Source organism: Triticum urartu, chromosome 2, assembly GCF_003073215.2.
Source record: "Triticum urartu cultivar G1812 chromosome 2, Tu2.1, whole genome shotgun sequence".
NCBI lineage: Eukaryota > Viridiplantae > Streptophyta > Magnoliopsida > Poales > Poaceae > Triticum > Triticum urartu.
The window spans coordinates 734120975-734147887 of NC_053023.1; the positions used below are offsets into that span (position 1 = coordinate 734120975).

General features: G+C 48.3%; 2 protein-coding genes across 3 annotated transcripts; both read right to left on the reverse strand.

The window, feature by feature from the left end:
- Nucleotides 1-365: 365 nt before the first annotated feature.
- Nucleotides 366-6857, reverse strand: LOC125540294 (dolichyl-diphosphooligosaccharide--protein glycosyltransferase subunit STT3B). The gene is made up of 6 exons (XM_048703898.1): nucleotides 5827-6857; nucleotides 4464-4994; nucleotides 2433-2887; nucleotides 2196-2318; nucleotides 1724-1783; nucleotides 366-1418 (listed from the first exon to the last, which is right to left on the reverse strand). Exons 1-6 carry the CDS (start codon nucleotides 6697-6699, stop codon nucleotides 1289-1291), a joined length of 2172 nt encoding a protein of 723 aa, XP_048559855.1. The 5' UTR covers nucleotides 6700-6857; the 3' UTR covers nucleotides 366-1288.
- A 4107-nt stretch (nucleotides 6858-10964) lies between these two features.
- Nucleotides 10965-13098, reverse strand: LOC125534498. 2 transcript variants are annotated; one of them, XM_048697711.1, is made up of 4 exons: nucleotides 12682-13098; nucleotides 12110-12330; nucleotides 11805-11882; nucleotides 10965-11738 (listed from the first exon to the last, which is right to left on the reverse strand). In XM_048697711.1, exons 1-4 carry the CDS (start codon nucleotides 12980-12982, stop codon nucleotides 11271-11273), a joined length of 1068 nt encoding a protein of 355 aa, XP_048553668.1. In that variant the 5' UTR covers nucleotides 12983-13098; the 3' UTR covers nucleotides 10965-11270. The 2 variants fall into 2 exon arrangements, with proteins under 2 accessions (XP_048553668.1, XP_048553667.1); XM_048697710.1 differs by having other exon boundaries at nucleotides 10965-11882.
- Nucleotides 13099-26913: the final 13815 nt, after the last annotated feature.

A 26913-nucleotide genomic window follows, 5' to 3' on the forward strand; every position in this document is an offset into this window, starting at 1 on the left:
AGGTTACGTGCGTGGGTGGGAATAGCGCGCCGATCAAAGCTGCTCTGCTTGGACTTGGACTGCTGCTCTTCACTGTCTTTTGACGTGCGTGGGTGTACTTTTTTTTTGAATTTTGGATTTGCACAACTTTAGGCTTTTTTTTCTATTATGGAACAACTTTAGGCTATTGAGATAGTCCTAAATCGTATCACAAACTTAATTCCACTCAAAAAAAAGAACTTCACAAACTTTTTTCTTTGCGATAACATAATTTTTTTAGACTATAATGGGACGGAGGGAGTAGATGGTATTGTAAAACATGAATACGATTTTATTATTACTAAATCGTATTTGTAAAACATGAATGTAATAATCTCATATTACTCCCTTCGTTTTTATTTACTTCGCATATTAGAGTTGACTGAAGTCAAACTTCCTAAAGTTTGACCAAGTTTATAGAAGAAAATATAAATATTTACCATAACAAATTTATACTATGTGGAAGTACATTTGATAATGAATCTAATGGTGTTGATTTCTTATTGTATATGTTAATATTTTTGTCTACAAACTTTGTCAAAGTTTATAAAGTTTGACTTTGACCAAATCTAATATGCGGAGTAAATAAAAACGGAGGGAGTACTAAATCGTCTCTAAAAATTGTCGGGTTTTCTTATAGGACCCACGGCTACGTTAGTCAAAATCTTCCTAATATCTAAATGGAGTTATAGTACGCCATCTCGCCTTCTACATTCGAAACCCCCGGGTTCGTACACTCCAGTTTTCAACACCCAGAGTGCATGCGCTCAAGTTCTGAATTGCCCCATCACATGGTAGGAAAAATAGAAAAAAGAAGTTTATTTTCTAAACTTTTATTAGTCTCCCATCACACAATACGAAAACAGAAAAACTCTAGATCACAACAGTCCTTATTGCAAAGGCTGCGGCTGACGCGGCGCAAGATCAAACGGTTGTCTAGCACGCTAACGCCCCCAAAAACAAACAAGCAGTCACAGCAACCAACAATTTCTTTTCTTCTACACCCAACACCGGTGAATTTCAACTGGCATATTGATCTAAAATTACTTGCTACCCAAAAGTTTCCGAGAATTCCATCACAGTATGCTCAAACAAAAATGAGTGACCAGCTATCACAACTACATGTCCTCAGCTTTGAAACAACAGTATGGGTTACTGTTAGTCTTACGAAAACAAAAAAGTTCATGTCTAGGCACCCTCCTCATGAGATAAATGTCAAAGCAATCACCCCAAACCATCTCGCTTGCCACTTCCCTCCTGGGACGAAACCTTAGGATCTATTTTTTGGAGGTTTCACCTTGTATATGCGCACTATCCAGTTTGATGTAGTGAATGCCTCCTCCAAGTACTCAAGCTTTATGTCTTTGTTGCCTATCTCCACTCCTCGCACTCTATCGTATCTGCACCGAGAATAAACAAAGTACAAAAATGTAGTGTTAATATCAATCACTAGCTACCATAATAAGAACACTAGTCTACAGGTATTGGAAAAAAAACACAAGTCTGTCTACAGGTGTTATGAGAAAAGAACAAGTCTGCAGGAGAAAGGATCAAGCATGCTTAAACGAGCACATATGCTGCTTGTCTAGAAACCAACAATATGACCTCGGCAAAATCAAGTACAGACACTCCAGTCAAGACCAATTAATCTTGAACTTGAAACAGGCACATAAAAAACAATAATAATGGTGAGCATGTACAATACCCTGGAGGTTTTCCATATTCCGTGGTCAGTTCTCCAAATCGATAATAACAGAGCTTGTACCTGCCAAACAAATAAGGAGATGAAGCCAATGAAAATAGCAATGGGTAGCTTAACTCTAGCTAATGGAAGGATAATGGTGGCACATATTTAGACATGCCAAATGCCCTAAGAATTTTCAGAAGTTCGACAATACCAAAAAACGGGACTAAAAAACTAAATGTTAAAAACATATCTCTATTAGACATATATCACGTGTGGGACCTACCACAAGAGAAACAAACAAAGCTCAGCAAATCTGCTACAGAGTAAACAAAATCTATTTGTTTAACATTGTATCAGCTCCATCGCAAATTTTGGTTGATACTACAATATTTTTTCTTCTCAGTCTGGCAATTTATTTATCATGCAAACCAATGACAGAAAGCAGTATCACAACACACACAAATTTACTTCACTTGTAAACAGTACTTACATTAGACAGTTCAACATTTTTGGCGATGCCCCCTTGTCAACACGATATTCCCCATTGACAAGGTAATCAGGCTCTTTGATTACAGGAAAAACTCCTCCACCAATACGCACCATCCATAAGAACCTGGAAATGAGCAGCTAAGTAAGAGAATCTGTTTTGTGACTCAGAATAAAATTGTCTCGCCCCATTATCAAATTAGAGGCATATACGTGATCACGATTAAGTTTATTAACTTACTTATTGATGTCGTCAGAGGAGTACCCTGTAACACCTCCAAATACGACAAGCACATAATTCACATCCAATGACTGCATTATTTCATATGCCTCGTCTTCATATGATGACATTGCCCGTCCAACAGTTGCTATGTGTGTATTATTCCACGTGTTATTATCAACAATAACAGTTCTGTTACCCATGGCTGTAATTTGGTACCCATAGTCCCACCATGACATAATCTTGGCATCAGTAGGAGTGTTCTGACGAAGCCAGTAGTATGCCTCACGATAATCATCGAATATAACCCTTCCTCCATTGTGACCCCTTGCGGACAGAACGATGGAAGGAGAAGAGTAAGCCTCAGAGGTTACCCAAGTGCAGTGTATGGCATATCTACTGAGCAAGTAGAAAGCGCCCAGAAGTAAAGCAACAGCCACGTTATGTTGGAAAGGCAAGGGTTGATCAACTGCTCCCTGTTTTACACAAGAACACAAGTCAGTTGCGAAGTGAAACTTAAAACAGTTCGCAGAAATAACTTTAAAACCACAAAATTCTTGTCCAATTCAAGTTAAAAGTTAGGCATTTGTATTTTGTCAACAAATGACGCAAACAAAGCCTATCTGAGACAGTCAGCAGAGCAGACCCGGCCTGAAAGGCTCCAGCAATCTGTGGCTATCATCGGAGAGGGTTGTCACAACCAGATTGGTCTTTTGCAACCATCCAGGGATTTCTATACTAGTGACAGGACTATGGTTGTCGACATCAACAGGTAGGCACAGAGATTAACAACAGAGCCAACAGGGTGGCATCATGACCAACTTTCCTGTGCTGTTCCCCATCATTGATCCAATCTTAATTAGCTTGCTCTATTACCATACTAGTAAGTGAGTGAGGCCTTCCTCATATCTCTAGGAGATGGTGTTATTGCCTTATCCTTATCAGGGCTGGAGATAGGGTGGGCAAATGAATCGATAATGGAGGGGCAAAAATACTGAAATACCCTAGAGTTTCAGTATACTATAGTTGCGCACTCATTACATCAACTAATATGATAAGATGGTGACAGGATGAGAATGGATAAACATTAACTATTCCTTTATCTCACAGTTTTGTGTTCCACATGTGATTGGCCAAGTTTGGATCTAGCTAGCTAGTTTAGAGCACTATTGAATGTTAACACATGGATCGACAATGGATGGTGATCGCAATTAAGCTACAGCATGCATTCCTCACGTCCAGGAGTTCATAACCTAAAAAACTTAACTATATGCTGATTAAGGCTGGAGATCACAGGGATCAATAATGGACAGGACCAGTCGATTTAGATATCCTAGAGTTTTAGCATACAGTAGAGCACACGTTGTATTAAGATTGTGACAAGATTAGGACGCGTTAAAAAAGTTATCCCTTTACGTACTAGTTTTGTGTTGCACATGTGATTGGCTAAGTTCAGGTCTAGCTGGACTACTCTGAACTACTACAAAAGATTGCTAACTATGGACCGACGGGCAATTAGTTAACCTACCACAAACAGGCTTGATCGACCCCATATATCATGATAATCCAGAAAAAATAAATTGTATATTTGTATTCAGTAATTAAAAATCCCGTACTATGAGCTGAGAATTAAGTACTTCTCGATCAGATTCCATATACACAACTCTACATGTGGTTTTTGTGGGCTACCGATCTAGACCATGGCATACCATCAAAGTCCATATTATAAATTCCTGTTTCTTGTCACTCTTGTATTATTTAGTCCACAAATAGTAGTCTCGCATTCAACAGGATGGTGACTTGCCCAAAAATGTCAGGTCAGTTCTAAATCCAACTGTTTACCATTATGCCAAATAATGAAATATGCATATCTCTCCCATAAAAGATGCACTACAGCAACTTCAATTGCATTACTTTATTCTCAGTCAAAAAGACTGTTTTATTTGGAACCTGTTATCGAACTTACTTATTTATACTCTGGTTTAAGGGTCCACTATATTACAGAAGTAAATTGTACAAGCAAGTGTAAGTGAAAATAGAAGATATAAATACCTTTGCAGCTGCCTTCGAGCCTGTTGTTTTTCCTGTAGTCTGTGGACTTTTGCTTTTTGACCGGATCAATGTTGTCAGATTCTTTATTGTAGCAGATACAGCAATGGCACTAATAAGGCAAACAGCAGGTGCTGCAACAAGAATCAACCTCACCATCACACCAGCAAAGTACATACTTGTGAGGCCATACATAACTATAAATATTGTGGCATCTGACAGGCGCTTGAAGCAGAAATAGAGGCCCGCTGGGAATAGGAAAAGAAGGATGTGGAAATCAAACATAAAAGAAGACCAGGCTGTTGGCTGATGCTCAGAAACAGATGCGATGATTGGTATATGGTCTTTCGCATAGGTCGGATCAAGCAGGGAATAAAACCGCCCTGTCCAAGGGGAGATGTAACCTGACGCAGTACCAATCCCAAGAGCCAGGGTGCCGACACTTATCACACAGGTCAGGGTAATTCTCAAGAATGACTTGAATAGTTTAACATCATTCAGCATGTATTTCACCCAATCCAGGAAGAAGAAAACCTGCAAAAGCAAGGAAGGGGTTTATGTCAGCTCTTCTTTTTCCCTGCTACCATGATACATCTAGACTCTAGAGAAAGTACAGGGGATCTTGACTACAATAGATAACAATCCAGGCAGAAATCAAATTATCAACAGTACAGCAATAGATCTACAGTTCTAAACTCCTGCTTTTGTCCGCAAACAGAAGTGGACATTTTTTCTTGAGGCAGACAGGAGTGTAAGCCTCTATGCATTTCATTGAAAAATAGGCAGTAAACATCATAATACCGATGATATTAAGTTAGTTGACTGTTGACACTCATAATTGAGAATCACGAGTATTACTTGTTGATTCAAATAACCGTATATGAAATAGAAGTTAAGTGTGGTAAATAAGATGGTATGTTATACTTTGGAAAAGAAAAGTGGATATAACCAAAAACACAATCTGCCTAAAGGCTAAAGATGAATAAATCGGCAGGTCGTATCTCATAATGCCGATACTGCATTAATCTGAAAGCAGTTTTCAGTCAACTGGAGCCTAATGGACATAGTCAAATGGTATAAACAACCTGATCATGTAGCATGCCATTTAACTTTATTCTAGACAAACTTTGCTGTTCTACTAATTTAGTTTTTCTGTTCTCAGTTCTGAATTCAGAAATGATGTGAATGCATTTTCCAAATCAATGAAGCCACAATTCATTAACAGGGCCATATCAACTGAACAACTCTTATATTAAGTGAAGTGTTAACATTTCAGCAGCTTGGCCATTTAACTATTCCAATGTTTCTCATCTCTATTCACAACAAATATTTCCATTGCATTTCTGAGTAATGTTTGCGAAACTACCTGCAACAGGAAGAAGACTCCCATGGCGGCCATGTGTTCCCCAGACTGAACATGCTGGAAGCCAACGAAGCGGATCTGCATCCCAAGCAGCATTCCCAGCACATAGGTGCAGTTGTAGGCGACATAGAGCCTCTGCGAGTACCTCCCGGTGACGAGCAGTACGAGGACGTAGAGCGGGAGGAGGTTGATGATGAAGACGTAGCCTCCCCAGGCGGAGACCATGTAGAAGTAGCCGAACGCGGCGGCGAGCGACCACGCGAGGGACCCGGTGTTGACGGCGCGGACGAAGAGGTAGAAGGTGAGCAGCAGCGCGAAGATGGCGACGCCCTCGTTGTCGTAGGACCCGGCGACGGAGCGGGAGATGTATCCGGGGCAGACGGCGATGAGCGCGGCGGCGACGAGGCCGGCCCCGGAGTCCCAGATCTCGCGGCCGAAGGCGTATGCGACGAGCGTGGTGTTGGCGGCGAAGAAGGGGGCGGTGAGGACGCAGACCTCCCGGATGTGGACGGCGAGGGAGAGCGCGCGGAGGAGGCGGTGGAGCAGGGCGGCGGTGACCATCAGCCCGGGGAAGAGCGTGCCCCCGACGACGCGTCCCAGCGGGTACCAGCTCTCGTGGTCGAACCAGTTCCAGAACTCGGAGTAGCCGTGCTCCGTGAGGTAGAGCGTGGTGCGGTAGTTGAAGTAGGGGTCGAACTCGTGGATCATGGACTCGTAGCGGAGCACGGAGAAGAGGCGCACGGCGAAGGCGAGCACGTAGATGAGCGCCAGCGCGGACACGCGGAGGAGCAGCTCCTGCTGCTTCGTCTTGAGCCGCAGCGCCCGCAGCAGCGGTGCCGGGAGGGAGTCCAGCATCGTCGACGCGGCGGCGGCCATGGGCGGCGGGGTGGGGGGATCTGGGCTAGGGTTTCATCCGCGCGCGGGGCGGGACGGGGGTTTAGTTTGGGGGGAGTGGCGGAGCTCGTGTGGTGCGGGGTTGGTGATGGTGGATCTGGGAGATCGGGGAAGACGATGGTGGCGGGCGGAGTGGGTCTGGGCCGGGCCGGGCCGGGGATCTGAATGGATATCTGTTTGGGAGGGGCGGGTGTGCTGCTGACTGGTGGGGCATCGAAGGCCGGCCGGGCAGTTGACTGACGTGGATGGTCGTGTTGGGTGTTTACGTGAGGCTGAGTGGTGGGCTCGGCTTGGATCGGAGCAGGTGATTGGCTGGAGAAGGTAGAAGACACGTGGTCTTGGGTTCTAAAAAAAACGTGGTCTTGGGTTCAGCACATACGGGAGTACTCCCTTCGGTCATTTTTACTCTGCATATTAAAAAATTTTAAAGTCAAACTTCACAAAGTTTGACCATATTTATATGAAAAAATATCAACATCTGTCATGCTAAAGTTATACAATATGAAACTTTAAGTCATGACACATCTACTGATATTGATTTCAGATTGTGAATGTTGGTACTTTTTTCTATAAAGTTGGTCAAACTTTATGAGACTTGACTTCAGTCAAATCTTATATGTGAACTAAAAAGGACCGGAGGGGGTACAAAAGGAAAGTAGTGTATACGATATATTTACACTTTTTTTACATGGAGAAGATCAGATCTATCATAAAAGTTCATTTGAAGTACAAAGCATCTCAAACATAATAAAAGTTATATCAAAATTTCAAAACCATCGAATGGCCACTACTGCCGCCGACGCTCCGTTATCGCCGGGGAGCAAACTTGACCTTGTTGATGACAGCGGGGAAGTACTCATGCACATGCCCCTGAGGACCAACCCCCTGGAGCTGCGAGCTGCGGTCGAGGCATTGAGCCCTTGCATAGATCTAAAGCACTAACATTGGTGGCGGCTCACGAATCTCATCTCCGCTGGTGGGGTTCGTACAAGACAACGCTATTTTTTATGCTCACTTACTAAGCATGTGTGAATGTTGTTTTTATCGCCAATGACTATGCATTTGTGTCTGGCGATAAACCCGTCAGTCAAGGGGGTTCATCGCCCGTCAGTAGAGGCCTATTTCGGCATAGTGTTGGTGGGGGGCTGCTGTTCAGGTAGTCATGCCAAGACCGTAAGGCCATCTCTAGCCGGTCCCCTAAAAGTTAACAGAGTAAAACCCTTAGTGGAGTATATGTACTCCACTATTTTTTGGCCGTCTCTAGCCGATGCCCTAAACTTAACGGAGTAAAATTCAATTTGATCAAATTCAAAGCAATTTGAACCGAAAGTATCATGCATTCAACACATAAACATAGATAGTTTTGCACAACCGAACATAAAACCATAAATTTAAACTAAACTAAAGCACCTAAACTACTTTCGGGTGAAGTGGAGGTCGAGTCAATCCTTCCTCGTCAGGTACGGTGTGCCGCGAGCCGGGTCCGGGTCAGTGTCGTCGGCGCTGTCGTCGAGGAAGACACTCCCCCACTCGTCGACATCGATCTCCTCGCCGTCGTCGCCCACCTCGCCACCGTCCTCATCACCGTCCTCGTCGTGGAGGAAGAGATAACGATAACCTCACCGCCAGCGTCGGCAAAGATCATCCACTCCGCCTCCACGAGCTCCGGGGTGCTCCCGGCGGAGCTCTTCCATGTAGGCCTCGTCGACGACCTCGGCCTCAGTGCGCTCCCTCACCTCGCGGTCCTCCCATGCCATAGTCGAGCTCACCACCCCCGGCTCCGGCGGGACGAGGTGGACCGTGTTGGAAATATGCCCTAGAGGCAATAATAAATTAGTTGTTATTATTATTATATTTCATTGTTCATGATAATCGTTTATTATCCATGCTAGAATTGTATTGATAGGAAACTCAGATACATGTGTGGATACATAGACAACACCATGTCCCTAGTAAGCCTCTAGTTGACTAGCTCGTTGATCAATAGATGGTTACGGTTTCCTGACCATGGACATTGGATGTCGTTGATAACGGGATCACATCATTAGGAGAATGATGTGATGGACAAGACCCAATCCTAAGCCTAGCACAAAGATCGTGTAGTTCGTATGCTAAAGCTTTTCTAATGTCAAGTATCATTTCCTTAGACCATGAGATTGTGCAACTCCCGGATACCGTAGGAGTGCTTTGGGTGTGCCAAACGTCACAACGTAACTGGGTGGCTATAAAGGTACACTACAGGTATCTTCGAAAGTGTCTGTTGGGCTGGCACGAATCGAGACTGGGATTTGTCACTCCGTGTAAACGGAGAGGTATCTCTGAGCCCACTCGGTAGGACATCATCATAATGTGCATAATGTGACCAAGAAGTTGATCACGGGATGATGTGTTACGGAACGAGTAAAGAGACTTGCCGGTAACGAGATTGAATAAGGTATCGGGATACCGACGATCGAATCTCGGGCAAGTATCGTACCGATAGACAAAGGGAATTGTATACGAGATTGATTGAATCCTTGACATCGTGGTTCATCCGATGAGATCATCGTGGAGCATGTGGGAGCCAACATGGGTATCCAGATCCCGCTGTTGGTTATTGACCGGAGAGTTGTCTCGGCCATGTCTGCATGACTCCCGAGCCCGTAGGGTCTACACACTTAAGGTTCGATGACGCTAGGGTTATAGGGAAAGTATGTACGCGATAACCGAATGTTGTTCGGAGTCCCGGATGAGATCCCGGACGTCACAAGGAGTTCTGGAATGGTTCGGAGGTAAAGATTAATATATAGGAAGTGTGGTTTTGGCCATCGGAAGTGTTCCGGACATCACCGGTAGTGTACCGGGACCATCGGAGGGGTCCGGGGGTCCACCGGGAGGGGCCACCAGCCCCGGAGGCCTACATGGGCCAATAGTGGGAAGGGACCAGCCCTTAGGTGGGCTGGGGCGCCTCCCACCAAGGCCCAAGGCGCCTCCTAGAGGGGAGGGGGCAAACCCTAGGGCAGATGGGCCTTAAGGCCCACCCTAGGTGCGCCTCCTCTCTCTCCCCCTTGGCCGCAACCCTAGATGGGTTTTGGGGCTGCCGCCACCCCTAGGGAGGGAACCCTAGATGGGGGCGCAGCCCCTCCCCTTCCCCTATATATACTTGAGGTATTGGGGGCTGCAACACACACGAGATCATCTCTCTGTTGGCGCAGCCCTACCTCTCTCCCTCCTCGTCTCTCGTAGTGCTTGGCGAAGCCCTGCTGGAGTTCCGTGCTCCTCCACCACCACCACGCCGTCGTGCTGCTGCTGGACGGAGCCTTCCCCAACCTCTCCTTCTCCCCTTACTGGATCAAGGCGTAGGAGACGTCACCGGGCTGCACGTGTGTTGAACGCGGAGGCGCCGTGGTTCGGCGCTTAGATCGGATTCAAACGCGATCTGAATCGCTACGAGTACGACTCCTTCATCCGCGTTCTTGCAACGCTTCCGCTTAGCGATCTACAAGGGTATGTAGATGCACTCCCCTTTCCCTCGTTGCTAGATTACTCAATAGATTGATCTTGGTGATGCGTAGAAAATTTTAAATTTCTGCTACGATCCCCAACAGACCGGACGTGTGCCCGGGGAGAAATTGAGCCGAGCCGCCGCGCCGTGGAAGCGGACCTGTCAGTGGTCATACTCCATGGCCATGAATAGGCCGCGTGGAAGATCTCGAGCCACCGTTTGGTGTGGGTCTCCCGATCCGTGATTTCGGCCACTCACGTCCCCCGGTGCCGCTGTCGGACCCCGAGGTAGGTCCTCGTCGGCGGTCAGGGTGGAAGGAGGACATGGAAGTCCTCGAACCGGCATAGGGGCGCGGTGGCGGGCTGATCGGGCGACCGGCGACGGTGGCTCGATGAAGAGCCCACGAAGGACGACCGACGCGCGTAGCGGCGCGGATGCGCGCTGCGGATCAGCGGCCACCAGGGGCGGGGGGGGGGGGGGGGTCGCACCGGCAGCGGTGCGGTTGGGGGAAGAAGAGGCATCGATTTTACTCGGCCGCGTAGTGATGGAGTAAATATACTCAGATTTTTACTCCACTATAAGCCGTACAGGGGATATGGTAGGTCAAACTTAGTGGAGTTCAATGCCAAATTTACTCCACTATAAGGAGATATAGGGGATCGGCTAGAAATGCTCTAAGGCTTTGATTGTGCGCAGTGTGCACCTTTTCATTTAGAATCAACAAGCAATGGGCTTTGCTCCCTTCCTTTCAAATTGTCATAAGTGAAACTTTGTAAATGAGACAAAGTGCAAGACAATGTCTCACAACACTTTCAGGTCAGACTAAATGTGCAAGATCGTACAAAGTGCAATGCTACAATGCCCAAATCCAAACCCCAAGGTACAATGTGCAAGATTTGTCATGCCCAAAACCTTGACACCATTATATTTACAACTAACGTCTCACAACAAAGGCCCATCACAAGCTTACAACGGAGCTGGGAAAACACCATTTTAGACATCTTTGCGCTAAACAGAGAGCACCTCTCTCCCATCCATGGCTTAGCACACATTACCCAGACAGCCCCTGCTACTTACCACCTGAATGTGTGGCAGAGGTGGAGAGCAGGGACCAAGCAACGGTGACCTGCATCTTGCAGAAACGAAGATCACACATGCCAACGCTCGTCCCGGACATCTTGGGCTTGAAGACGGCCTGACTTCTCGTAAGGAAACCGACGCGGCGCGCCTGCACGGACACCATGAGCTTATCCGTCCCGCCCAGCTCTGCGCAAACAACGCGCCTGGAGAGCTCAAACATGCCGTCCGGACCGATGGGCATCCTTCCATCTCGACAGTCAAGCAGCAACATCTTGGTATCTTTTATGCTGTCGGTGCAGGAGAAGACCAGTCCCTGGTGACCGTCCGGCCACGACCCGTCGACGAGCTGGACGGTGACGGTGGCCTCGACCGAATGCCGCAGAGGCGCGAGCGCAAACTCGAGCGCACAATGCTTGTAGGGGATGCGTGTACAGATACTGTCTTCTCGACGAGATCCCTGGTGGAAAAAGAAGACTTTGGAAGCCAGCACTTCATCTGCAAGCAGTTCAATTTTGCTCTTTACCATCAGCTGTACTTCGAAGGTGACCAGGCCAGCCAACAGGACTGCGCGAGACGGGCCTGTTAACAGCAAAACTGGATCCTGCAATGTAAGCATAACCACTAATTAGTTATCTGACAGACTGTTCGAGATACCTTTGTTCCTTCCAAATAACAAAGCATAGAAAATGGCATTGCCCACTACGCCATGGACATGGAGATACATACACAAGTGCACTGGGAGGGGCAACACGATTTCAGTAAATTATGATGCTGAATAGTACTAGCGGCAAAAGGATAGATGACGAAAAAAGGTAAACAAGCAAGCACCTCTTTGGTAAGAATTTGGCAGTTATCCCTGGTGCGCCTGAAGAGAAAGTTGCGATTATGATCTGCCCCGTCTCTGGTGGCAACCGAGCCATAGACATGAAGTGGCCACCAGAGACCATGTTTCAGGTCAGTAACTCTGACGGAGAAGATCTGCAAGGTGCTAGCTGGCACAGCATTTTCCGGGATAGGTCCAGATGTGTAGCGCATGGGGCCAAGGGCAGCTGCAAGAAGCCAGATTAAGTGATTAGATGGATCAAAGATACAGTACTTTGGATAGCAATGGCAGCTTCTATCAGGAAGATGGTTTGTGTGTTCATCTTATAATCTATAGTGTTTTTTTTGCGGTTGATCTTATAGTCTATAGTTACACTGAATTAATTATTGTTACACTGAATTAACTATAGTTCATCTTATAATCAATATCAGGAAGATGGTTTGTTTGTTCATCTTGCAATTAACTATTGTTACACTGAAATTAACCGGAAATCGCATATCGGATTGTGCTGAAACTTGACTTGACACTGACTATTTTGATGGAAAGTTGAGATGAGTAGGCACAGTTTTGTTCTTACTCTCGTCGTCGAAGGAGCCGAAGACGCCGCCGAAGGAGGTCTCCCAGGCACGGCGGTAGACGGGGATCGCGCCTTCCTCTTCCTCGCCGTCTCGACGTGGGGGAGCGCGCCCTGCCTTGATCGAATCGCAAAGAAGCTGGCGCTCCCGCCGCCGTGCGTCTGCCCCGACCTTGCTGCCGATGGCCTCCTTCCCGGTCGCGGCGGCCCCGCCAGTTCCGCCGGCCGGTCTTGCTCCGCCGTCGTCGTCGCTGGTGTAGGTCTTGAGCCCCGCGAATGCACCGCTCATCGTCTCGAACTCCATCTCCGCCGCTCGCCGCGCCGCCGCTCAATCAGTCGATGGTGGCTAGGGTTTCCTCGGTGCGGCTTTCCCTTCGCTGTAGCTTCTCTTTCCGAATCTTTCTTTCTCTCTTTTTTTTGACGGGGCCGGTGGGCCGTGGGCGATAGGTGAAGGAGTTACTGGGTCGGCTCAGTAATGCGCTCCTTCATTTGTCGGTTCGTCAGTTTGTTTCTTTTTCTATTTTTATTTCTATGTATTTTAAATATATATATTTCCTTCATTACATTACATAGTTTTCTTTAAAACATGCAGTGTAAAATTTTATTCATACAATGTTTTGGAAAAAAATGATAGCGTTCAAAGGAAAAAAATTGTGACATTTAAAAAATGCTGACGCGTTCGGAAAAAAAATATTCATGACATTTTCGAAAAGTTTTTGTGAAATTTTAAAAAAATGTTTCATGCCATTCAAAAAACAGTGTTCTCATGTTTCAAAAATATCTTCATCACATTTTAGAAAAAAGTTTATACAATGTAACAAAATGTTTTCATAGTTTAGACAAGTGTTTTGTACAATTCAAACAAATGTTTGTGAAAAATTTCACACATTCCAATAATATGTTCGTGAGATTTTTAAAAAAATATGTATATAATGGTTGCCAACTTTCTGATTCAAATATGACTCCTTTCCACTTTCAACAAACAGACAAATCTTCGCTAGGCTAGCAGTGGGTATCCAACGTAGTGCCCCATTCGTTCTATGACATCCAATTAGTTCTCCTTAGAATCCAATCCAATCTTCCAACCAATGATAAAAAGACGGTCGGATGAGATTTCAAACATTGTCGCTTCCTACCAAGGAATAAAAGTTGTACGTAAAAAAAAGAGTGTTGGAAATACCAGTGGGTCGTGACAGCGGCACACGGTAATACCAGTGGTATGGTGTGCGGTGCACCGGGATGTAGAGCCGGTCCAATGGTCGGCAAACCCTCCCCGCAGACGGCAACATTGCGAAGGTGGTGGCGCGCGGGATGAGCCGGTGCCGATGTCGAGCTTGCCCCTTGCCCTTGCCTTTGTTGTTGAAGAAACCCATGGCAGATGCGCAGGTAGCTAGGGTTTTCTGTCGCCGGCGAACCCTCCCCACAGACGGCACCATCGCGAAGGCGGCGGTGCATGGGATGAGCTAGCGCCGACGTCGAGCTTGCCCTTACTGTTGCCTTTGTTGTTGAAGAAACCCATGGCGGACGCACGAGTAGCTAGGTTTTTCTGTTGCCGGCAAGTGAGTGAGGGTGACCAGATGTAGATGGGAGAAGTGGATGAGGCCGGTGTCGTGGTTCTAACTCTGACAGTAATGTAGGGGGGTATGTATGGATAGGCTAGATCTTAGCTATGGAGCAGTTGTAAGCACACGAGGTTTACGAGTTCAGGCCCTTCTCAGAGGAAGTAACAACCCTACGTCTCGGAGCCCGGAGGCGGTCGACTGGATTATGTGTGTATGAGTTACAGGGGTGCGAACCCTTTACACTGAGGAGGGGGGTGGCTTATATAGAGTTCGCCAGACCCCTCTGGCCCTCAGTTATGCAGGGTTTAAAGTACATTAAGGCTGGGCGTTACTGGTAACGCCTCTAATAAAGTGCTATGATGACCATAAAATCTACTTAATGACCGACCGTTTGCGTGTGGAGTGACTTTAGATCTCCTGGCAGTCGAGTGGTTGGCTTCGTGGTCGGGTGATAGCTTCGTGGTCGAGTGTCTTTGAATCTGTCGAGTGGAACACCTCCAAGTCGATTGAAAGGTGATTTCTTCTAGGAATGTCCTTGGGTAGGGCAGTTAGGACAGGTCCATGACCCTACCCTAGGTACATGGCTTCATCATTAGGCCCCGAATGGATCGAGGTTTGAGTGGGGAAGGAGTTGGGAATCCTTCCGATCCATTCTTCGTGCTATGCGAACGTCTTGTTTTGGATCAATTGTCATGGATGATGTCATCAACTTCTTTCAGTCGCCTTGATCCATTCTTAGTTTTCTTTAGTCGAGTGAATCCTTTTACTTGAAGACTCCCGAGTGGTTGCGTGGGAGGGATCCTCCATCTGACGAGTTGTTCTGCTGCCCGCGGATTTCGCGGGATTCGAATTTCGGGAAGCGCGCGGGACGGAGGCGGCCGCAGTAATTGGATGGGATAGAACGGAGCCTCCTCGATCTCCGCGCCACCTTTTTCGCCACGTATCGCGCGTGCGACTATTGCGGGATTTGGCAGGATTGCCTGGGCCCACTGGTCAGTCACTCGGAAGCGACCCCATATAAGCTACCGGCCCAGGGCTTTTGAACAGTGCGCCTTCACTTTTCCCTTCCTTCGCAAAATCTTCCGCCACCTCCTCTCTCGCCTCGGTGCTGCCGGCCCGTTCGAGCTTCACCCGCGACGATGGTGAAGGAGAAGATGGCGGCTCTGGAGCGCGCGAAGAATGCGACGGCGCAGGGGAAAGCGAAGAAGTCCGGTCGGGGCGGATCTTCTTCGAGGTCCGCTCTGCCCAAGGACTGGATCCAGGGCGATTGGATGCCTTCGGCGATTCGGCAAGATGACCTTGATGATCTGGTTGAGGGGGGATTCATTGTCCATGAATCTGCGCATCTCCCGGGGAGCGAGATCGAACCCAGCCTCGTGAGGGTGAGTGCATCCTCCTCATTACCCACATTGATCGCGGATTTCCTCTGCCTCCTCATCCCTTCTTCCAGAGTTTCTTGAACTTCTTCGGAGCGCAGCTCCATCACTTTACTCCAAATTCTATTGTGTACCTTGCTACCTTTGTTTCCTTGTGCGAGAATTTCTTGGGTTGTCGCCCCCATTGGGGGCTCTTCAAGCACATTTTCACTTGTCGTTCCCAGTCGGTTAAGAAAGCCAAGTCGAGTGATGAAAGGACGCAAGTGATCCAGTTGTGCGGGGGCCTGGCAATCCAAATGAGGGGTAAAAGCTCTTTTTCGTCCATCACTTTTCCCGAGTCGGTCCGCGGGTGGCAGTCGACCTGGTTTTACTGTAAAGACCAGGTGACCCTAGGACAGTCGACCGGGCTTCCCCCTTTCTCCCTGAACCGAGCAGAAAAACCTTCCTCTCTGAAAGTGACGCCAGAAGAAAGGGTGCAAGTCAAAGTGCTGGTCGATCGAGTGGTTCAGCTTGTCCGCGATGGGGTGACCGGCATGGACTTGTTAGAAGTCTTCCTCCGGAGGCGCATCCAACCACTCCAAGCTCGTGACCACCCGATGTGGATGTATTCGGGTCTCGAAGACACCACTCGGATTCACCCGGAGGAGGTCACTGACGAGATGCTGGAAGGGTGGCTGTCGAGTATCACAGGGAACAAGGACAACCCCCGAGGAGCCAGGAGGATTCTTCCACTCGACCAATCATACGAAGTAGACAAGGTCTGATCTTGCATCTCTGACTGTAGCCTTGCTTTCTTCATTTTGTTCTCTTTGATTCAGTCGATTTACTCTTGTCTTGTTTGCTGTCTTCCAGGTCATTACTGAGATGTACTCAATGCCCAACGGAGCACAGGAGCAGGCCGAGGAGGGGGAGGCGAGCGGCGGCGAAAGTGGAGAAGAGTGGCAATCTGACGGTGAAGGGGAGGGGGATGATGACGACGACTCCAGTGACGAGGAGGAGGAAGAGGTTGAACCTCCCCGCTCGGAGAGGCGATCCAAGCTCACACACGATCCTTCGCGCGAACGTGGCAAGGTGACTATGCTTGTTGGGCAGTCGTCAAAGCGCCCTCGGACTTCTTCCCCAGCACCGGCAGAAAAAGCTCCCAAGCATCCACGAGCGACGCCGTCAAAACCGCCAAAGGCCCTGCCTAAGATGAAGATGACTGTTCCCACCATTTCCGGGTAACAATAGAACTTGTTTTCTTTTGTTGAACATGGATGGACTCTTGGTCGATTCATTGAATAGATCGATTGGTTTTCGAAACTTGCAGTGCTGCTACCTCTGAGATTTCTGCCAAGGATGATGACCAGGAGATGGAAGATGCTGTTACCTCCAATCCTGGTACAATTTCTGATGTTCCACTTTTGGTCGACTGACGGTCTCTTCCGGTCGATTGGATTTTTCATCTTTAACTTCGGATTTTTCTTATAGCTCCTCCTCACATCATCGACCTCCCTGATGATGATGACGAAGTGCCGCTGAGGGCGAGGAGGAATAGGAGGGCGTCGGCTGGCAAGACCCCACAAACCACATCAGCGCCTGAGGCCATAGTTCAAGAGGGTGGTAATACCACTCGGACTTCTGTGTCCTTCGCTGTGCCTCTCACGAGCGTCCGGCCTTCATCGTCGACTGCAGATCCGCCTTCCTATGATTATGAGATATGGCAAATGGACGTCAAAACGGCATTCCTTAACGGTTATCTTAAGGAAGAACTGTATATGATGCAGCCGGAAGGTTTTGTCGACCCTAAGAATGCTAACAAGGTATGCAAGCTCCAGCGATCCATTTATGGGCTGGTGCAAGCATCTCGGAGTTGGAAGATTCGCTTTGATGAGATGATCAAGGCGTTTGGGTTTATGCAGACTTACGGAGAAGCCTGCGTTTACAAGAAAGTGAGTGGGAGCTCTGTAGCATTTCTCATATTATATGTAGATGACATACTTTTGATGGGAAATGATATAGAACTTTTGGACAACATTAAGGCCTACTTGAATAAGAGTTTTTCAATGAAGGACCTTGGAGAAGCTGCTTATATATTAGGCATCAAGATCTATAGAGATAGATCAAGACGCCTCATAGGTCTTTCACAAAGCACATACCTTGAAAAGATATTGAAGAAGTTCAATATGGATCAGTCCAAGAAGGGGTTCTTGCCTGTGTTGCAAGGTGTGAAATTAAGCTCAACTCAATGCCCGATCACGGCAGAAGATATAGAAGAGATGAGTGTCATCCCCTATGCCTCAGCCATAGGGTCTATTATGTATGCCATGCTGTGCACCAGACCTGATGTAAACCTTGCCGTAAGTTTGGTAGGAAGGTACCAAAGTAATCCCGGCAAGGAACACTGGACAGCGGTCAAGAATATCCTGAAGTACCTGAAAAGGACTAAGGACATGTTTCTCGTTTATGGAGGTGATGAAGAGCTCGTCGTAAAGGGTTACGTCGACGCTAGCTTCGACACAGATCTGGATGACTCTAAGTCACAAACCGGATACGTGTATATGTTGAATGGTGGAGCAGTAAGCTGGTGCAGCTGCAAGCAGAGCGTCGTGGCGGGATCTACATGTGAAGCGGAGTACATGGCAGCCTCGGAGGCAGCGCATGAAGCAATTTGGGTGAAGGAGTTCATCACCGACCTAGGAGTCATACCCAATGCGTCGGGGCCGATCAAACTCTTCTGTGACAACACTGGAGCTATTGCACTTGCCAAGGAGCCCGGGTTTCACAAGAAGACCAGGCACATCAAGCGTCGCTTCAACTCCATTCGTGAAAATGTTCAAGATGGAGACATAGAAATTTGCAAAGTGCATATGGATCTGAATGTCGCAGATCCGTTGACTAAACCTCTCCCTAGAGCAAAACATGATCAACACCAGAACTCTATGGGTGTTCGATTCATCACAATGTAACTAGATTATTGACTCTAGTGCAAGTGGGAGACTGTTGGAAATATGCCCTAGAGGCAATAATAAAAGCATTATTATTATATTTGCTTGTTCATGATAATTGTCTTTTATTCATGCTATAATTGTGTTATCCGGAAATCGTAATGCATGTGTGAATATATAGACACCAACATGTCCCTAGTAAGCCTCTAGTTGACTAGCTCGTTGATCAACAGATAGTCATGGTTTCCTGACTATGGACATTGGATGTCATTGATAACGAGATCACATCATTAGGAGAATGATGTGATGGACAAGACCCAATCCTAAGCATAGCACAAAGATCGTATAGTTCGTTTGCTAGAGCTTTTCCAATGTCAAGTATCTTTTCCTTAGACCATGAGATCGTGTAACTCCCGGATACCGTAGGAGTGCTTTGGGTATGCCAAACGTCACAACGTAACTGGGTGACTATAAAGGTATACTACGGGTATCTCCGAAAGTATCTGTTGGGTTGACACGGATCGAGACTGGGATTTGTCACTCCGTATGACGGAGAGGTATCACTGGGCCCACTCGGTAATGCATCATCATAATGTGCTCAATGTGATCAAAGTGTTTGATCACGGGATCATGCATTACGGTATGAGTAAAGTGACTTGCCGGTAACAAGATTGAACGAGGTATTGGGATACCGACGATCGAATCTCGGGCAAGTAACATGCCGATTGACAAAGGGAATTGTATACGGGGTTGATTGAATCCTCGACATCATGGTTCATCCGATGAGATCATCGAGGAGCATGTGGGAGCCAACATGGGTATACAGATCCCGCTGTTGGTTATTGACCGGAGAGTCGTCTCGGTCATGTCTGCGTGTCTCCCGAACCCGTAGGGTCTACACACTTAAGGTTCGGTGACGCTAGGGTTATTAGGAAGACTTATATGTGATTACCGAATGTTGTTCGGAGTCCCGGATGAGATCTCGGACGTCACGAGGAGTTCCCGAATAGTCTGGAGGTAAAGATTTATATATGGGAAGTTGTCATACGGTCACAGGAAAGGTTTGGGGGCATATCGGTATTGTACCGGGGCCACCGGAGGGGTTCCGGGGGTCCACCGGGAGGGGCCACCTCTCCCGGAGGGCCTTATGGGTTGTATGAGGAAGGGATCCAGCCCAAAGTGGTCTGGGGCGCCACTCCCCCTAGGGCCCATGCGCCTAGGGTTGGGGGAAACCCTGAGGGGGGCGCCCCCCTTGCTTGGGGGGCAAGCCCCCTCCCCTTGGCCGCCGCCCCCCTCTAGATCTCATCTAGAGGGGCCGGCCCCCCTTCTCCCTTCCCCTATAAATAGAGGGGCGAGGGGAGGGCTGCTGGACACATCCAAGGCGCAGCCCCTCCCCTCCCCAACACCTCTCCTCCTCCGTCACGAGCTTGGCGAAGCCCTGCCGGAGTACTGCTGCTCCACCACCACCACGTCGTCGTGCTGCTGCTGGAGCCATCTTCCTCAACCTCTCCTTCCCCCTTGCTGGATCAAGAAGGAGGAGACGTCACGCTGACTGTACGTGTGTTGAACGCGGAGGTGCCGTCCGTTCGGCGCTAGGATCTCCGGTGATTTGGATCATGTCGAGTACGACTCCCCCATCCCCGTTCTTTGAACGCTTCCGCTCGCGATCTACAAAGGTATGTAGATGCAATCTGAATACTCGTTGCTAGATGAACTCATAGATGGATCTTGGTGAAACCGTAGGAAATTTTTTATTTTCTGCAACGTTCCCCAACAGTTTGCTCTCCACTTGGTAGGATTTTAAACACTTAGGCGAGTACTGGACTGCAGCTAAGCCCCCGAGTGGGAGGTTTGCTCTCCACTCGGTAGGATTTTAAGCACTTAGGCGAGTACTGGACTGCAGCTAAGCCCCCGAGTGGGAGGTTTGCTCTCCACTCGGTAGGATTTTAAACACTTAGGCGAGTACTGGACTGCAGCTAAGCCCCCGAGTGGGAGGTTTGCTCTCCGCTCGGTAGGATTTTAAACACTTAGGCGAGTACTGGACTGCAGCTAAGCCCCCGAGTGGGAGGTTTGCTCTCCACTTGGTAGGATTTTAAGCACTTAGGCGAGTACCGGACTGCAGCTAAGCCCCCGAGTGGGAGGTTTGCTCTCCACTCGGTAGGATTTTAAACACTTAGGCGAGTACTGGACTGCAGCTAAACCTCCGAGTGGGAGGTTTGCTCTCCACTCGGTGGGATTTTAAACACTTAGGCGAGTACTGGACTGCAGCTAAGCCCCCGAGTGGGAGGTTTGCTCTCCACTCGGTAGGATTTTAAACACTTAGGCGAGTACTGGACTGCAGCTAAGCCCCCGAGTGAGAGGTTTGCTCTCCACTCGGTAGGATTTTAAACACTTAGGTGAGTACTGGACTGCAGCTAAGCCCCCGAGTGGGAGGCTGGCTCTCCACTCGGTAGGATTTTCAAATACTTAGGCGAGTACTGGACTGCAGCTAAGCCCCCGAGTGGGAGGCTGGCTCACCACTCGGTAGGATTTTCAAATACTTAGGCGAAACAGGTTCGCAGCTAAGCCTCCGAGTGAGAGGCTGGCTCATAACTCGGTAGGATTTTAAAACACTTACGCGAAACAGGTTCGCAGCTAAGCCTCCGAGTGAGAGGCTGGCTCATCACTCAGTAGGATTTTCAAACACTTAGGCGAAACAGGTTCGCAGCTAAGCCTCCGAGTGAGAGGCTGGCTCATCACTCGGTAGGAATTTTTTTTACAAACTTAGGCGAAGCGGATTCGCAGCTAAGCCACCCACTGGGGGATTTCTCACGCAAACAAAAACAATAATAATCACTGGGAAAATTATAACGCTCTTGTCTTTGATAAATAAACTACGGAAGTTTTTCTTATTACATCTCATCCGAGTGAGAATTCAAGTATAAAAGGGGCGGAGCAACTCCGCATTCCAAGCTCGTGGCTCATCAATCTGGCGATCGACATTGTAAAGGTGATACGCTCCATTGTGGAGGACTCTGGTAACGATGAAGGGACCTTCCCAAGTAGGAGCGAGCTTGTGTGGCTTTTGTTGATCCACTCGGAGGACCAAATCTCCTTCTTGGAAGGCTCGACTCTTCACATTTCTGGCATGGAATCGACGCAAGTCTTGCTGATAAATGGTCGATCGAATCATAGCCATTTCTCTTTCTTCTTCCAGGAGGTCGACTGCGTCTTGCCGGGCTTGTTCTGCTTCTTCTTCAGAGTAGAGCTCGACTCGAGGTGCATTGTGAAGCAGATCACTCGGCAAGACTGCCTCCGCTCCGTAGACCAGAAAGAACGGGGTTCTTCCAGTCGACCGATTCGGGGTAGTCCTCAATCCCCAAAGAACTGATGGAAGCTCGTCGACCCATGCACCTGTTGCGTGCTTGAGATCGCGCATCAGTCGGGGTTTCAGTCCTTTGAGAATTAAGCCGTTTGCTCTCTCCGCTTGTCCATTCGACTGGGGGTGAGCGACTGAAGCGTAGTCGACTCGTGTGCCTTGAGAGGCGCAAAAAGCTCTGAACTTGTCTAAATCAAAGTTTGACCCATTGTCAGTGATGATTCTATGTGGAACTCCATATCTGAATATCAACTCTCTGATGAAACTGATAGCAGTGCAAGCATCAAGATTCTTGATAGGCTTAGCTTCAATCCATTTGGTGAACTTGTCGACTGCCACTAGTACATGTGTGAAACCGCTCCTGCCCGTTCTCAGCGGTCCAACCATATCCAATCCCCAAACAGCGAAGGGCCAGACAAGTGGAATGGTCTTCAGGGCTGATGCAGGTTTGTGCGACATATTGGAGTAGAACTGGCATCCTTCGCACTTGTCGACTATCTCTTTCGCCATTTCATTTGCTCTTGGCCAGTAAAATCCCGCTCGGTATGCTTTAGCCACGATGGTCCGAGAGGACGCATGGTGACCACAGGTCCCCGAGTGGATATCATCAAGGATTATTTGACCTTCTTCTGGTGTTATACACTTCTGACTGACTCCGGTCGCGCTTTCTCTATACAACTGTCCCTTTATGACTGTAAAGGCTTTGGATCGACGGACGATCTGTCGAGCCTCTTCCTCGTCCTCCGGGAGTTCTTTCCTTAGGATATACGTGATGTACGGTACCGTCCAGTCGTGTGTGATTACCAAGACTTCCATGATTAGGTCGACCACTGCTGGAATTTCGACTTCAGTCGGATCCATGCACTCTTTGGCTGCAGGGTTTCATCAGTAAAAGGATCTTCTTGAACTGACAGCGAGTGGATGTGTTCCAAAAACACATTGCTGGGAATGGCTTCTCTCTTGGAACCTATTTTTGCCAAATCATCAGCTGCTTGATTTTTCAGTCGGGGTATGTGATGAAGCTCTAACCCCTCGAATTTCTTCTCTAACTTTCTCACTGCATTGCAATAACCAGTCATGGCTGGACTTCTGACGTCCCACTCCTTCATCACCTGATTAACCACCAAATCTGAGTCGCCATAGACCATGAGGCGACGGACGCCGAGTGAAATGGCCATGCGCAACCCATACAAAAGTGCTTCATATTCTGCTTCGTTATTGGAGGAATCGAAGTGGATCCGGAGAACATATCTGAGCTTATCTCCTCGGGGGGAAACCAATACTACCCCAGCACCGGAACCATTCAGCATCTTAGACCCATCGAAGAACATGGTCCAGTGCTCCGAGTGAATTTGAGTCGGTAGTTGCTGTTCGATCCACTCGGCGACGAAATCTGCTATTGCTTGGGACTTGATAGCCTTCTTTGCCTCAAACTTGATATCTAGGGGAAGGAGTTCAATCGCCCATTTTGCCAATCGACCAGTTGCATCTCTGTTGTGCAAAATCTCTGACAATGGAGCGTCGATGACGACTGTGATGGAATGGTCAGAGAAGTAATGTGCAACCTTCTTCGTGGTCATATAAATCCCATATACAAGCTTCTAGTAATGAGGATATCTTTGCTTTGATGGAGTCAAAACTTCAGAAACATAATATACTGGGCGCTGAACCTTGAAGGCCTTTCCTTCTTCTTCCCGCTCGACCGTAAGTACTGTACTGACGACTTGTCCCGTGGCTGCAATGTAAAGCAGCAAAGGCTCCTTGCTGATTGGGGCAGCAAGCACCGACTGGGTGGAGAGCAGAGCTTTGAGCTCTGCAAACGCTGCATCAGCTTCTGGAGTCCACTCGAACTTGTCAGACTTCTTCATCAGTCGGTAAAGAGGCAACGCCTTTTCACCGAGACGAGAGATGAACCGACTTAGAGCGGCCAAGCAACCTGTAAGCTTCTGGACGTCGTGCACGTGCACAGGACGTTTCATCCGGAGTATAGTCCCAACCTTTTCAGGATTGGCATCGATTCCCCGTTCAGAAACGAGAAAACCGAGTAACTTTCCACCGGGAACTCCGAATGTGCACTTTGATGGATTGAGCTTGATATCATACCTCCTGAGGTTGGCAAAGGTTTCAGCAAGGTCAGTCAGCAGGTCGGAACCCTTCCGTGACTTGACCACAATATCATCCATGTATGCTTCCACATTCCGACTGATTTGAGTGAGCAAACACTTCTGAATCATCCTCATGAACGTGGCTCCGGCATTCTTGAGGCCGAATGGCATGGTAACATAACAGAAGCACCCGAATGGAGTGATGAAAGATGTTTTGATCTCGTCAGGCCCGTACAGACGGATCTGATGGTACCCGGAATAGGCGTCTAAAAAAGACAATCGCTCACACCCTGCAGTCGAGTCGACTATCTGATCGATGCGGGGAGAGGAAAATGATCTTTCGGGCAGGCCCGATTGATATGCTTAAAGTCAATGCACATGCGAAGTGACTTGTCCTTCTTGGGGACCATGACCACGTTGGCGAGCCACTCGGAGTGGTAAATCTCTCGGATGAACTCCGCTGCTAAGAGCCGAGCCACCTCCTCGCCAATAGCCTTTCTCTTCTGGATGGCGGACCGTCGGAGATGTTCTTTGACAGGTTTCACTTTTGGGTCGACTCGTAGGCGGTGCTCAGCCAGCCCCCTGGGAACACCTGGCATGTCAGAAGGCTTCCATGCGAAGATGTCCCAGTTCTCACGGAGGAACTGGATGAGTGCTTCTTCCTATTTGGAGTCGAGTGTTGTTGAGATATGAGTCGGAGCAGCATTGGGATCGGTCGGGTGAATATGAACCGGCTTCGTTTCACCAGACGACTGAAAAGCGGATTCTGAAGCGGGCTTCTTGGCTCGTAACAAATCACTCGGATCTGCAGTCTTCTGATACTCCTGCAGCTCGACCACTGCCATCTGAGCATCTGCAATCTTTGAACCTTTCTGAAAACACTCTTCTGCCTTCTTCCGATTGCCCGTAACAGTGATCACACCTCTGGGACCGGGCATTTTCAATTTGAGATACACATAACATGGTCGAGCCATGAAGCGTGCATAAGCTGGCCTGCCCAATATGGCGTGATAAGCACTCTGAAAATCCACAACCTCGAATGTCAACTTTTCTTTGCGGTAATTCTTGGAATCATCGAAAACCACATAAAGAGCAATTTGGCCGAGTGACTCAGCCTTCTTCCCAGGAATGACTCCGTGGAAGCTCATGTTGCTGGAACTGAGTTTGGACATCGGAATGCCCATCCCTTTCAACGTTTCTGCATACAGTATATTCAAACCACTGCCACCATCCATCAGGACTTTGGTCAGTCGAGTGCCTTCGACAACTGGGTCGACCACCAAAGCTTGACTCCCAAGGGTGGCAATGTGCGTGGGGTGATCGGACTGGTCGAATGTGATGGCAGTCTGAGACCACTTCAGATAACTGGGTGTTGCCGGAGCAACCATATTCACCTCACGGTTGATAACTTTCAGTCGGCTTTTGCTTTCAACATCAGCAAAAATCATCAGGGTGGAATTGACCTGGGGGTATCCATCACTATCTTCTTTGTCCTCAACTTTATCCGACTCTTTATCTTTATCTTTGGACTGTTTGCCCTGGAACTGCTGGATCAAGAGCCGACACTGTCGAGTGGTATGTTTCGGGTAAATGAGTTTACCCTCTTCATCTTTCTTGGTGTGGATGTGACACGGCAGATCCAACACATCATTTCCATCTTGGTCTTTAACTTTCTTGGGGTTCCAAGGTCCCTTGGGTTTCCCCTTAAACTTTCCTTGGGTTACGGCCAGGGCCTCCCCAGGAGCAGCTGGCTCGGCTTTCCGCTTCTGTTTCCGATTGGAATTTCCTCCTCCGGTTTCCTGGGCGACTGACTTGTGCTTGCCACTCCAGAGTCAATCCTCATCTTCACCATTAGCGTACTTGGTGGCAATCTCCATCATCCGATTCAGAGACATCTCTCCGGTTCGACCGAATTTCAGATTCAACTCTCTGTACTTGACGCCTTCTTTAAAGGCACAGACTGCTTGATGATCTGGTACATTTTCAACTGTGTGATGCAATGTGATCCATCTCTGAATGTAATCCCTCAGAGTTTCATTCGGCTTCTGCACGCAAGACCGCAGTTCCGTAAGACCTGCAGGTCGCTTGCATGTTCCTTCAAATGTTGTGACAAACACTCGGGCGAGATCTTCCCAAGTGTAAATGCTGCTGGGTGCTAACTGATTCAGCCACGCTCTGGCCGAGCCCTCTAACATGAGAGGCAGGTGCTTCATGGCTACCTCATCATTGCCACCGCCAATCTGGACAGCCACTCGGTAGTCTTCAAGCCAAGTATCGGGCTTGGACTCTCCGGTGAACTTACTGACTCCAGTCGCCAACCTGAAGTTGGGAGGAATCACAGCGGCTCTGATGGCTCGACTGAAACACTCCTGCCCTGAAACATGTACTCTGCTATTGGTAGGCGCATCTCTGTCATGGCCTTCTCGGTGAGCTCTGTTCCTGTCGACCAAACCTTGAACAAGAATGGATCTCGCATCAAAGCCTAGTTCCCTGGGGTCGACTGGAATCCTCCGCCTAACACTATGAGGGCGTCTGTCATCCTGCTGTCGAGGCACATATGATCCACTCCTCGGGGGAGGGGTGAGCACTCGACGTCGATCATCACGATCGAATCGGTGATCATACTGCTCACGGTTCCTGTGCTGATCACGCCGGTCTCCACGTCCCTCACGCCTCGGGGGCGATCTTGGGCTGTGAGCCGACTGTACTGTGTCTGCTGCAATGGATCGGCTATGGATCCTGTTCCGCGACTGAGAAACAGCGGAATTCTGGTCTCCTGCTGCCCGGAGTAATGCTCTGATCTGCAACAGGCCTCTGCCAGCCTCTGACTGGGAGGGCTGAATTGACTCTGGCACTCTGCTATACGGGCTGCAGCTGCTAAATTCTGAATCGGAGTTCGATATACCT